Source organism: Lissotriton helveticus, chromosome 3_1 (assembly GCF_964261635.1).
Source record: "Lissotriton helveticus chromosome 3_1, aLisHel1.1, whole genome shotgun sequence".
NCBI classification, from domain to species: Eukaryota; Metazoa; Chordata; class Amphibia; order Caudata; family Salamandridae; genus Lissotriton; species Lissotriton helveticus.
The window spans coordinates 298,910,870-298,924,202 of record NC_136061.1 but is presented as its reverse complement, the minus strand read 5'-3'; the positions used below and the strand labels follow the sequence as shown (position 1 = coordinate 298,924,202).

The 13,333-nt window shown below is 40.1% G+C and overlaps 1 protein-coding gene across 2 annotated transcripts in view; it reads left to right on the top strand.

Moving 5' to 3' along the window:
• The window catches only part of YPEL2 (yippee like 2), a 149,702-nt gene extending 139,590 nt beyond the window's left edge, over positions 1–10,112 (top strand). For both annotated transcript variants that reach the window (XM_078679842.1, XM_078679843.1), the window contains one exon: positions 3,831–10,112. In XM_078679842.1, coding sequence (XP_078535968.1) covers positions 3,831–3,920 — 90 coding nt within the window. In that variant the 3' untranslated portion in view covers positions 3,921–10,112. The remainder of the gene's footprint in view (positions 1–3,830) is intronic.
• The last annotated feature ends 3,221 nt before the right edge of the window (positions 10,113–13,333 follow it).

Genomic DNA, 13,333 nt, shown 5'->3' with positions numbered 1-13,333 from the left:
AGTACCAATTTTTTTAAAAGGGGTCAGGGGAGACACCAGGTGCTGTCGCCCAATATCTTAAACTCCTCTGTAAAAATAATGGGAGTTTGATTTTGGCTAGACTGGAATCCTGGTTTCGGATAACCATATATTATGTGACTGCTAATATGGGTTTAGGAGAGAAATTGGCATGGTTGAGTAGGGCATCAATTTGCATCTGATCATAAACAAATATACAGTAGCACGCCAGGGACAAATCCATCTCTGATTGGCAGACCTGAGCAGTGCTTTTGATTTGGTGAATCTCAGCATATTGTGGCAGACTTTAGCCAAAATGGACTTCCCTTGTTGATATATTATGCCAACTCTCACAGCCATACGCCTCCCTAACAGCTTGCGTGGCCTTTGGGAAATATGGGGAACTCACAGATAAATTCAGGCTAAAAAAAGGCATTAGGCAGGGTTGTGTCTTGGCCCCTTTTTTATTTTTGCTATATATCAATAGGGTCGACACTATGCTCAAATGCTTAAATGCAGATGCACCCAACATTGGTCCATGTGTTAGCCTGATTCTACTATACGTAGATGATGTGGTGCTGATATCAAGGACAGCTAATGGCCTCCAGCTTTTCATAGTTAATTTTGTATCCTTCATGGAAGGCAGAAGATTAAAACTTAACCTGACTAAAACATATACCATGGTCTGCAGCAAGGGAAGGAAGGAGGACAGGGCACAGTTTGTAACAGGACAAAAGATTGAACAGGCAAAAACATTTAGGTACCTGGGCATCCTATTGTCACAGAATGGGTTTTGGGAACTCCATTTACAGAATGCTAACTTCAAGTATTCTCGAGCTTCTGATGCACTGTTTCGATTTGTCAATAAAATAGTAATGAAACCCATCAGAGAAATGGTAACATTGTATAAAAGCAAATGCCTCCTAGTTGTATTATACGGGGCACCAATATGGGGCATAACAAATAGTAAACAGATCCAGACACAGGAAAATGCCATTTTAATTAGACTACTAGCAGCCCGGCGTTTGACCCCTATCTTGCATAATCCATAAAGAAATTGACTTCTTGTATATTGAAGATCACGTTCATTTTAGTAGCATCATCAAATGGCACAGTATGTAGGCCAAACAAGGCACATATTTTACTAGACATCCTAAGGGATTGCCTAGAACCAGACCAGTACGAAAAAATCCCCTGGTTTAGGTTTATAAAGGTTTTCTTGAAAGAAGTGGAAGAAAATGGTAGTGTTTGGGTCCCTGCAGGCATTCTACAGTTTAGCAATAAAGAGTTGAAAGCCACTTTTTTGTGAATCAGTGGGGCTCACAGAGATTCACATAAAAGAACTAAGTTATTACAAGGGACTGATACAACAAGGTATACAAAATTATCTGACAATTATGATTAATAATCAGGAGAGATTTTACTTGACTAGACTACGCTTCCAACTAATCCATCATATTGTTGCATTTCCTAAATCAAAGCCATGGTTATAAAATCTACCCAAGTTACCTTGCGACGGAGAAAAGCTGGTCAATCCACTATGCATTTCATGTTGTTTTGTAAATTTCATAAAGACATCACATTAAGAGTACTCTGCCCCTTATTTCTATCCCAGGGTCTCCAATATTATCAGTAGGCCTTTGATTTTCCTAGGAAATTGCCAGATGTTTGCACGTTATGCCATTGTAACTTATATCAAGAACACAATCAGGAGAAGCAAACCATTAAGGCACCTTGATGGGCTGTGTTATGAGGCAGCTTAAATAATAGGCCCAGATCTTTAAGTATACTCTCTTGACTACTTTGACAAATAACATGTAAGGCCCCTTGTGTAGCCCCAAAACGAACACTGGGTTTACAGTAATCTTTCTTTTTTTTTTTTTTTTTAGCTGGAGGGTTTTCTATTTTTTGCTGGGCCTTCCATGAGTACTGTTAATATTTTTTTCCAAGAGTATAGATTGTATATATAATGTTAAGTCTGTTGCGCTCTAACGACTATTTTACTATTCATGAGTTCACATGGAGTATGTAGTATTTTTTACGTTTACAAATATTCTATGGCACTAGGAGTGCGATTTTTAAAGTAATCAATATATGTATGTTTTATATCATTTTTATGTCGGTTTGGTGGTCTCGTATAATCTTACACTGAGCTACTGGCGACAGTTTTTAATGTATGTATTTGGTTTGCAGGGCTTTTATCGCTTTCCCTGCTAAAATCTGAATAAAGTTTGATTTGATTTTAGTGGGAAGTATGGAAGGGAAACATCAAATCCATTCCCACTACTAAAAGGAGTACTTTCTGGACAGGATGATCTATCTAGGAATTTCAGGCTATTAGAAGCAGAAGTACAGTATTGATTTGCTGAGGTGGATGGTTCAGAAATAGCACAAGAAAATATTATTTTATTGGAACGGTAGTGCATCTGTGAAATCGCTCTCTCGCAGGAAGGCATTATTGAGTGGAAGAAGAGCCGGAAGTGTATTCTGAAGTAGGGCAAAGAGGACGGTAAAGGGTATGTTTTGGTCGTGGAGGATTTTGAGAGTTATTCAAATCTCCACAGGAAGTGTGTGACTGTCACTAAGCACCTCGTACTTGACTTTCCACTAGTAATTATAATAAAATTAAGAGTGACGATACTCGCCTACCAGGAAAGCAAAAAGCGTGTGTGTTCCCATATATATGGCAAGCATCCCGATTCAGATAGGAGGCTGCCCGTTTCAAGGCTGGGCTCCCGATTCCAGCAGGCATAAAAACCCAATCTGGAGTTTTGTAAAGCTTCCAAAAATGCTTTAATGCTTTGTTTGTTAATTTTTGGACGGGGCGATTAGTGCATGTGAAGGGCCTTGACATTTTATTATTGTCAGTTTTACATTTCACAAACAAAAAAACAGTTTAAAATGTTTTCGTCTGCCAGGGTTTAGAACTCTGTTTTTGTTTGCGCTATGTTATTACACTGTCAAAATTAAATGCTTATTGTCTGTCACCATACCTACCAATAGACCCGATTCAGCCAGATTGCCTGTTTCAATGTGTCAGTAGGGATAATACATTCTCCCGACTATTTTTTTTTTTTTTTTTTTAAATCTCCCTCTTGCCTGCTCCAAATTGTTGGCATGTATGCAATATGACCTACAATTTTAATACAGGGCTTTGCAGCAAGGGAGTGGCTGAGCGTGGAGGAGCGGTTCTTTATATTTTAAGAAATATCTAGAACTAAAGAAGTCGCCCACATATTGTTACATATACAGTGCATCTCATAAATACATAGTTCTTATTTAAATTTAACCTTTGCTTGGTATTGTCTAGTACGAATCGTTGCTCCCTGTTGAAACATCTTTTTTTCATGGCAGAAAAACCAAGTTCCATATCCTTAAATAATTTGGGTATTTTAATGCTGCCCCTTTTTATTTTGCTATCAGCCACCAGAGCCGTGATATAGGGGTTCATCTTTAACATGTTTTCTGTTTTTTATCGTAGCAGCCCAGGTGCACACACAGTTTCTCTCCTCCATGGCTACTGGCTCATAGGCTACATGCATAAGGTCCAGTTCTAAGCAGATAGTATGGCTCATCGGGATAATGCATGTGCTACAGAGGTCTCTGTGCACGCTGGTTGTGGTGTGAAGTTCTGTTTTGGTCGATGCAACCCCTTTTTATCCTCCGGAAGTCAGTATTGTATTAGGAGCATGATGGCAGGTTTCAGTTTGCAAAACAATCGCTAAGTAGGTCTTATTTGGCTATCCTAGGACTTTAAGGAAAATACATAGTTGCAGTGGGGTTCACGTTTTTTTCCACTTTTTTGATCGCTGTTTTGCTTTTCTTTCCTCTAGGAACATGCCTTTGAAAGCAGCCAGAAGTACAAAGAAGGAAAGTATATCATTGAGCTGGCCCACATGATCAAGGACAATGGCTGGGACTGAAAAAGAGTTGAGGAATGGCACCTGACAAAGAAAATGCCACCTAACTGGACATTGTATCCTGGCACGAGCAAGTGACTCTGTGCTTGGCTCATACATTCTGAGACCGGGCCGCATGGCGCACTTTCCTCCATCATCCCTGGCGACTGGTCTGCACACTCCTCACTGCTCCGGATACCCCTTCCTCTCTCGCGCTCCCCTTACGCTTTTGTATCAGTTTTGTGACTTGATTCCGGCTTCTTCTCTGTTTCATTTAGAGTTGGCGGGACAGAAGAAAATAAGAATGCCTCAAAGCGTGGTAGCGTTCCACTCTGATGTTCTCCTTGGAGTGTGGACTTGAAGCAGAATGCTCTGGGCTATTCGGCAGAGTGGCCCTATGCTGCTTATGTAGGAAGAGAGAGATGGAGGTTCCAAAAAGTAAGTGGGTGGGAAGGGGCAGCAGAGCGTCGCAGGCTGGGCTTGTCCGAGGGAGATCCTACGCTGAAGCGGAACTGGTTCCTCTTCTGGTCCTTGTCCCGCTCGTGATGCACTGTGAGACTCGATATTCATCTTTTTCTGCATTTTTACAATAATGCTCCACACTTTAGGTTCTATCTCCAAGTATGAAGTGCTCGAGAATTAGATGGATTGGGGTTGGTCGGAAAACACTTTCAGGCATGAAAACACATCCGTTCTCATCAAAAGGTGCATCAAAGTGCATCAAAGATAACCTGCTACAATGGGTTAAAAAAATGGCACCTGAATCACAATTCAGCATAAGTCAGCAGCACATGTATGCATGAGTTTGCAAAGTCTATGAGGAATTCAATTCCGTGGACTTAACTTTTGCTGCTTTGCAAATTGCGTAGCGTGTTGGATTGTGTTAGAACTACGCCTCACCCAAATATGGTTATTAGTACAGTGGGAAGGGACAGCGCCAACTTTCATTTGTGGACGCTGGCATTTAAGGGGTTGAACAACAGCTCCGGGAGAAGAGATGGCGTGGGAGGGGGCAGCAGATGCCTTGGGTGGAGGGTAGCTGTGAAACTGAGAATGGATGGATGGATCAGAATGGGCAGTCATGATTGCTAGTGTTCTTTCTTGAGTGCACTCTTTGATTTTTGGTGGCATCTTCAGATAATCCTCTGGAAATTGAGTGCCCGGATGTGGGAGAGTTCTTCGTTTGGAGGCATGGCATCCAAACCTTTGAGTGCGATATTTTAGTCGTAATCCAAAGAAATGTCACAAAAATCAAACATTTAGCATTTGAGAATCTTCATTCTAATCTGAGATCTTTCAACACAAGTAGTAACCTCAGTGGCCAGCAAAGTTGTAGTTATTTATATTATTTATTTTACTTTTGGGCTGCATTTACCATGCCAGGTGCTTGGCTAAGTTTAGCTCAGTATCCCCAGTTTTGCACTTGCAGTGGCAAGGTCCCTCCTTTGGAGCATGGTATACACTTCAGTGACCCCATTGACTAAAAGCTAGGCTGAAGGCACTCATCACAGCTACCGACTCTGGCATTGGGCGTCACTTTTGCACAGGTATCCACCTTGTCTCTTTTTGGCCCTTTAAATTTGGCAGAGGCTGCTGCAGGCAGCATCCTCTAAAACTATTATTGTCCCACTAAGCAGGGCATTTCTATCGTTTTACATGAATATATGTAGCTCGCTTCAGTATTTGACTTGAACATATGAGTTTAGTTACATCTGCAGATTCTGACAAATCATGATGCTTACTAGAATCGGAGCTTTAGGAAGGACTTGGATATCTATCCCGCAGAATAAGTATTTAGGGTCAGAAGTTTATTTTGTGTCTTCAAAAGGTAATGATCTTTCTTTCCTCAACCTCCAGTCCCATTTGTCTAGGAATTCATTCAAGAACATTGGGCTTAGGCGGGGAACTGCAGTGCAGCAAGCATCATTAATGGTAGGTTATGTTGCTGGGTTCACTAAACGTGTGCATTAACTAATGTGTCACTATATCTGCGAAGAGCAGAGATTAATATTAATGAGTGGGGTGCTTTACTTGTGACATCCAATTCATGATGTTGCCTGCATTGGAAAAGCATGATCTGCCAGCCTTGTTGATTCCATATTATAACTTGGTTCATTGCTTGATATTTCTTCTTTTGGGTAACATTTCTTTCTTGAACTCCATAGTGCATCCTAACATGCCTTTGTGCAGCTGCTGGTCTAGTTGTTGGTGTCAAAGGCTTGAGCATTTTACTTCTAAAGGATTCACTGGTTGCTGGTACCGAGGAGGGTGCAGGTTCAGGAGTGTTAGAAATGGATGTCTGCACACATTCCAGAGCTGCAAATTAAAAAGTGTACAGGTTGGGTGCAGTCCCTTGGTTGTCTAGAACTGGAGTTTATTCTTCTTACTTGCCTCCATGTCCAGTTAAACTGTATCGAAGCCTGGTAATGAAGTATTAAGATCTGGTGCAGAGTTCATCTGGGCACTTTGAAATTGCCTCAAAAGCAAGCAATTGTAATTCGTCAAACAGGAGTTTCCCAACAAAGCTAGCGTGCATTGATCCTTAATTGAGAATGACTGTTTGGCTCTGGTGTCAGTTAGAAATTTACACTACTGTTCAGGATCCGTACTTCTCATTCGGGCACATTTCCCAAGCAGAATGAAGTCCAATGTGCACAGTTTAAGAGAATATGAAGTAAATTTAGCCAATTTCTGTGTGAAAGGAAATTAAGAAGGGGTGTCGGATCAGGGCAACATTTACTTTTTGGGCACCAGTATGGCTAACAAAGCCTCACTCTAGCACCTGGTACACCAGAAATTGTCCAATTACAAGAGGCGTTATTGTAAGTCTGTCCTGGTGCTCTGTGACGGTGGTTGCAACAACACACAGTGTTCTATATCAGGATGCGGGTAAATAGACCATTTATCTACTTCTTGTCAAAGTGGCCCATTTTTGAAAAAAATAGTAATGCCACTCTTTTCAAAGAAGTGGAAATAGCTAGAGCCTGGTTTGCAAAGCTTCTTTATTGTGAGAGACTTACTCCTGGAAATTCTAGAGTTAGTCAATCCTACTTTGGAAGTTGTGAATGTGGCCTCTTGTCGTTGTTGCCATGAACTGGTTGAGCCTGCGTTCCCTCGCACCACTTTGTGCTGCTTTATGGTACATTACTGGTATTAAATGGCTGAATGCTTGGCACGTGATGAGATATGCAGAACCAGGGGAAAGCAGCTAGAGACAACACTGGCTCCGTTTCTGTTCCAAATCTGCTACTGTCCAATGCAGAATTCTAATCTGCTTGCAAATTCAGCTGCTCAATTTGCAAAGTTTCACAGATTCTGGTTAATTACAAAAACAATGTTTGATCCATTTACAGTTTGGGTAGAATCTTCACAGTACAGGTTTTTCGACAGAAGATTCTCTACCAGGGAACAAGAGCTAGATTTTCATATTCTTATCAAGAATATCCAATTTGGGACCAGTTCTTGCTTGGGACCAGGTGCATTTTGGAATCAACACGAAGAGGTGTTGACAAGTAATAGAGTATATTAAGGTGAAGACTTGTGTGCAATATATAGTGTGTAAGCTTTCTTTCTCCGTCTGTCACAAAACAAATTTTTGGGGGTAGGTGAAGGGGAGTGTTTGGATCAGGTTGATCTCTGTGAGGTTACTGCAGAAAAAATTACATTCTGAGCACAACCAAAGATGGCCTTGGCCGATTCTCTTGCTAATAAGCAAACTAGCATAATTGGATGTGGTAGTTCTGTAGGGGTGGGCTATTGTCTGTTTAGCATTGACCCAACTAGTGAACACCATCGGAGAATAATATATACAAGAACCTTTTATCTTATGGAAAAATTCAATTTCTTGTAAATAGTATTTAATTTTGTGAATAATTGGAGTGCTGTTAAAGTATCTCGAAGCCCTGTCTGAGAACACTTTTGTCCTGTTTATATATATTTTTGTTTGTAGTCTGTAACTTGCATTTTCTTAGCTCTCTTTTCGGAGTAGCCACATTGGAGATCTGTTATGACTCCCTTCTGTTGCAGCTTGAACCGTGAGTAGACAAAGAGCTGTTAGCCTAACTTCCACAGAACTGGTGCACACTTTTCAAAGGTCACCCGACTTATTATTATTATTTTTGAAGGGATTGCCTTTCATTAATTTTTGCAAAATGTTGATAAACGCTTGCCTCAGAATTACCCCTCCTGAACGCATGCTGTAAAAGAAAATACAGCTAGTAAGAAAAAGTAGGTTTTGCTCTAATAAGGAATCAAATGTAGTAACCTTGTTAGCCCATGTTTCCACATGTCTGTTTCACCTTCGTTAATACTGCAGCACAGCATACAGTGGCAGACTCTTTATGACTGCTGCAAAAGCCTGAGGAAGATTGTGAGCCCTACTTCTTGATGAGCAACATGTAATCTTTACTTACTGTCACTAGCAATGTTTTTCTTTCATGGCTTTCTACAAGTGTGTGTGTCTGGTGGATGTTCCCCCTACCTTAGGTCCCTATGAGCTTAATGATGCAATGGCTGTCTTTGTCCCCTGGTGAAAGTGGTCCAGCCACCTCCATTTCAGATGCTCTGGTGATGTCTTTCCCCCAAAAAGTTCCTTTGTCACTGTTTTTCATTTCGGTCACTAATTCCCCAGCTTCACCCGCCCTAGTTTGAGTATCTAAATGTATGGAGAGCCATCGTAGAAGCTGTTCAGATTATGTTCCATTGATTAACATAACATTTGTGAGCACCTTTGTGCCCTTCTTCGGTCTCAACGACTTTGCACATTGTTGTGGCATTCTGCATCCTAAATACGGTCTCTAGATACTGAAATAAATGTGTCCCCTTGTGCCTAGAGAAACTTCTCAGGTTTTTTTTAAATTGGAGAACTCCAAGGAGGAAGAATCTTGCAAACTATTATAACTCAATGTCCAGGTGCAGGTGGAAGTGAACTAACTGTGGTTTCTAATATTTTCAATCGTTTTAAAGGCGCAGCGAAGCAGAAATGTCTTTTTCGCTTTGAGATGCTCTTTCTCCATTTCTCAATTTGAAAGTGGGCAAAGCGGTTGTTGGTCTTTGGCCACTGAAGAACATTTGGCTGTGACATTAATTTTTAAGAGTGGGCCCTTATTATTTCTTTTCTTTTTTTTTTAGTTAACTTCACCAGAGAGCTGCTAAACAGGGACAGTTCATGGCGCACTAAATGAAAGGTCCCATGCGGCCAGTGTTTCTCAGTTAAAAAATAATAATAACTTCAGGTGACCTTTTAGGGCAGTCATCACTCACATGGATATCTACCACACAGGGGAGCACAAATGCCCCTCTTAGCAATAGTTCAGGGTCTCTATATGGTAGGAAATGCAAAGTTTGCACACTGCTTCCTCCCACGAACCTGCATTGTTGGTCATTGCCGAAGATGAGCTTGAACTGAGTCTGATCCACACGGGGCTACAAACACTGAGATTGGGCAAACAAATGCCGATTGGGTCACTGAACAGATATTTCAAGTTGACCATTAGTGGAAATGCTGTTAGGAGATTGTTTATATGTATTTACATATGTTATTTTTTTGCACCTGTTTTTACATTTCAGACATGGGTCTATTTGCTTTACCTGAGAATACACTTTGCTGAAAATAAAAATGTTTACATTTCTCTCAGCACATTCTTCTGCCTCTATTTCCCCTATCGCTAGGCTGTGGACCAGTGGCACAACAAGAAAAGAGCCTTTGTATGCTTTTACTGCTTAACAGTTGTTCACATGCTGCAAGTTCTTTTCTCTTGTTTTGTTTTAGGTGACTGTACACACACTTAAAAATGTTGGTTAGAATGCATCGGTCCTTGCTTCTGTACTCATCATTGAATTTCACCACTTTTGTTTTTTGATTACAATAGCTAGGTTCAAGAAACCATAAATAAGTGGATTTGTTTCTGTGAATTGAATCCAATTTTGAGTCTCTTTGCATTAGTAACAGTCTCTTTTCTACTGGAGTCCTAGTTCCCAATGGCGTACTTCTCCCTTTTAGTACTAAATCCACGTCGAGGGCTGTTTTGGCTTAGAATGTTTGGATTGTGATTCCTCTAATTAATGTTTGACATCCTTCTAATATATTTCCACTTTTTTACTTCATGGGTAATAACATAATCAAAATGAATAAGAGAATTTCTACCATGTAAAAATCTGGAACTAAAACATTTCGCATCATGTAGTAAAAAATAATAAAGCCATGTTTTGATGATGCTGAGTTGTTTTTTCAGTGTTTTGTTGACATGTACAACCCACATTACCTTTAGCAATGTGGCTCATCATCTCAGCAGACCACCTTCATATTGTTATAGGCTCACTATTGCTCTTCAAATAAAGATACTGAACTTTAAAACATGGGAGCTTTTTGAAGTATTAACCAGACAATACACCACAAAGTGGTAGAAGAGAATTACTTTAATTGTAAGACCTTTCCAAGAGGCAAATGTGAATGCACTACCATGGAGCTGGTGCAAACTAATAGATAAGATGCTTTTACCTAGGTGTGAATGCTCATAGGCTAAACACCATGGTTTATTAATCTGGCCTAATGCTCCATAAGACTGTCACTTTTATATCTTTTCAGGAGCAGTGCTTAAACTGGATAATACAAATCGCATATAAAAAATGTCAGAGAGGCATAATGGAGTCCAGGTATCCTTAGTTAACGATAAACTTATTTATGAAACCCAGCCTCATTAAACGGGTCCCACAAAAGAAACTTTCAACATTGTAGAGATACTTATATTGGTAAGGAAGCCCCTCACTGAAGATATTTGTCAAAGAGTTAAAAAAGTGATAGTAAACGAGGACAACCCCATCTTGACCTCCGTCTTGGAACTTAAAGGACTGTAAATCCCATCTATGGCAACACCAATTGGAAATGGAACTAGGGGAATGCTATTTTTGATATTTTTATTTACATTTGCATTTACGTTCTTCAGCTAACATTTCAAGTGAGCAGTTATTGCATGTTGCTCAGTTGTTTTAATGGCAAAGAACCCAAATGTTTACTGGTTGTTTATTGGAATTTCCATTGTAATCCCCTCTGCTGCTTCCAAGACGGCTATCAAGTTGAGGTTGTTAGGGCTTACCAAACACTTCCTTTTTGCTTTTCCAGAGTTAAAGATTGGGCAACATAAATAGGAGATTGATTGTCGAACCTACAGGAAGAAGCCTACATGCACCGAAATAAATAAATGTGCTGCACTTTTCTGCACAAGACCGAAGTCTTTGTTTTTCTTTTTCAGACAAGAGCATTCTTCCCAGTTTGTCCCACAAACAAATTATTTGTTAAAACTGTCTGTTTTTTGCCCCTCTGTTTACAAACTGTTAAAGCTTTTACTTTGGCATGTTGTTTTGTACTTATTATCAGTGTTTCTAAGTCATTTTCTTTACATTTTAATATATTTGTACATAGCTACTCAGTATTAGAGAAAAGTGCATTATTTCTGTTGTATTTACAATATGTGTTGGTGCTCATTTGGAAAATAAAGTTTTGAAACCATGCAAATGCAAAAACGGTTTTGGTGGTTCTATTCTTCCAGCGATTTGGGGTAAAGGGGCTTGTTAGATTTGGGGGTCTCTAGTTGGCACAGGTAGGTACTTGTGACAAATAGGGGCCCTCTCCTATAGTCCAGATAAGGGGATTACACTCCTAAAATAACCCCTGCTCACCTCCTTGGTAGCTTGGCACGAGCAGAAGGGCTTTACTTCAGCGGCGTTGTAAGTTAAGCAGTTGTGACCACATACAGTAACCCAGTGACAACACTACAAATGGACACCACACAGGTTTTATATAAAAAAGTAGACGACTTTATATAGAGTTACCACAAGAACATAAACGACAAAAATACACACTATGATTACTTCAAGATGGTAGACTTACGCTTAGTTCAGTTCTTAGATGCGACACTCTACGTCAATGTACCTTAGTTGCGTTGCGCTTCCACGACAAGCAATGTCGCAGCGATGGGAAATGCGGCAAAGTTCAGATACAAGGGCTGTTTCGAGACGAATCGGTGCCACTGTTTTCAGGTGATAGAGAGTGATTATTTACCAGTGTACTTCCAAATATAAAACAGAAAAAGATCATTAGGCCAGTTCAGGTGTTCATAGTTATAACATATTGTAACTACCTGAGAATTTAGTTAATGTCCAACTACACCCTGATTCTGAATACACTTTGAGTGCCAAGATTTAATTAAAATTTGTCTGTATTCGTTTTTTACTACATTGTCACTCTTGAAGAAAGCCACATTATCGTTATCAGGTGCGCACACCAGTCCATGCTCTCCTGCCAGGGCATTCAAAGCCACATCAGAACAGGTGTCACCACCCTAAAGCACGTTTTGGCTTCTAAGTGGTCCAGGTTTGGACAATTTCCCCTCTGAATGAACACTTTTATTCATGTCAAAGATGTTTGTGGTAATTTCTCCGGTCAGTGTCTGGATCGTGGTGATCCTGAGTCAATCGGGGAAACGTTCTAGGTTCTATGGAGACCACCTCAGTGTCCCATGACCTACTTTTATTTGTTGTATCCACCCTCTGTAACATGGCCTCCACCCCTTTGTGTCAGCAGGAGCCATCTACATTGGATTGAATTATCTTGTCTTTCACTCTTTCATGATGCCGTGTAGCTAAGGTTAGTTATGAGATCAGTTGTGATGAGAGGGTGGGATTGACAATGCATTGTTTTCTACTTGCACTTTATAGAAAAACTCAGGCCAAAGTCTTTATTTGAAGAAAAGCTCCTAACATTCTCTATGATTACTTCAGATTCTTAATAAACAAATGAAGCTCCACTTAAAAAATTAGTTTTCCACTATGTTATCAATTGACATTCTCAAGTTAAGAATGTGATATTGCTGTGGCTCTCGTGGTATCAACACGGGAATTGTGATGGGTCACGCATAGAAAATGGGGCTTAATGTCCAAAAGGTTTAAAGCAAAGGACACTTCTTATTAGACAATGGGTCTTAGTCTTGCCCACTTTATTCAAAAGGCAGAATTTTATCCTGCAAGTATCCTTATGTCTCAGTGGGTAGTTTTTCTTCTTTATGGAAGTTTACAATGTGTCATGTAATATATGCAGCAAACCTGAATTTGGGGCACAAATAACAATCCGGTTGGCATCATGTGCTTCACTTGAAGTGTAGGATTGGAAGAGAGCGCTAAGTGCAAAGAGATTTTCACAGAAGCCAATGGAATGCGCGTAACTGTAGCACTTTGAAAGTGTGAGGCCCCAACATGATCCCAAAAGCTTTAATACTGGTATGAAGCTGGTGGTTGCATGTATTGATATCTTTAGTTATAAAGCTTCCAGCTTATGGCTGAATGGTAAATTAATTACATTTTACAAGAAAAGCCAAACTAATAATCCTCAAGACCAAGGAATAATAGGTAGAAGAGCTGGACATGATGCACCCAATCCAAGG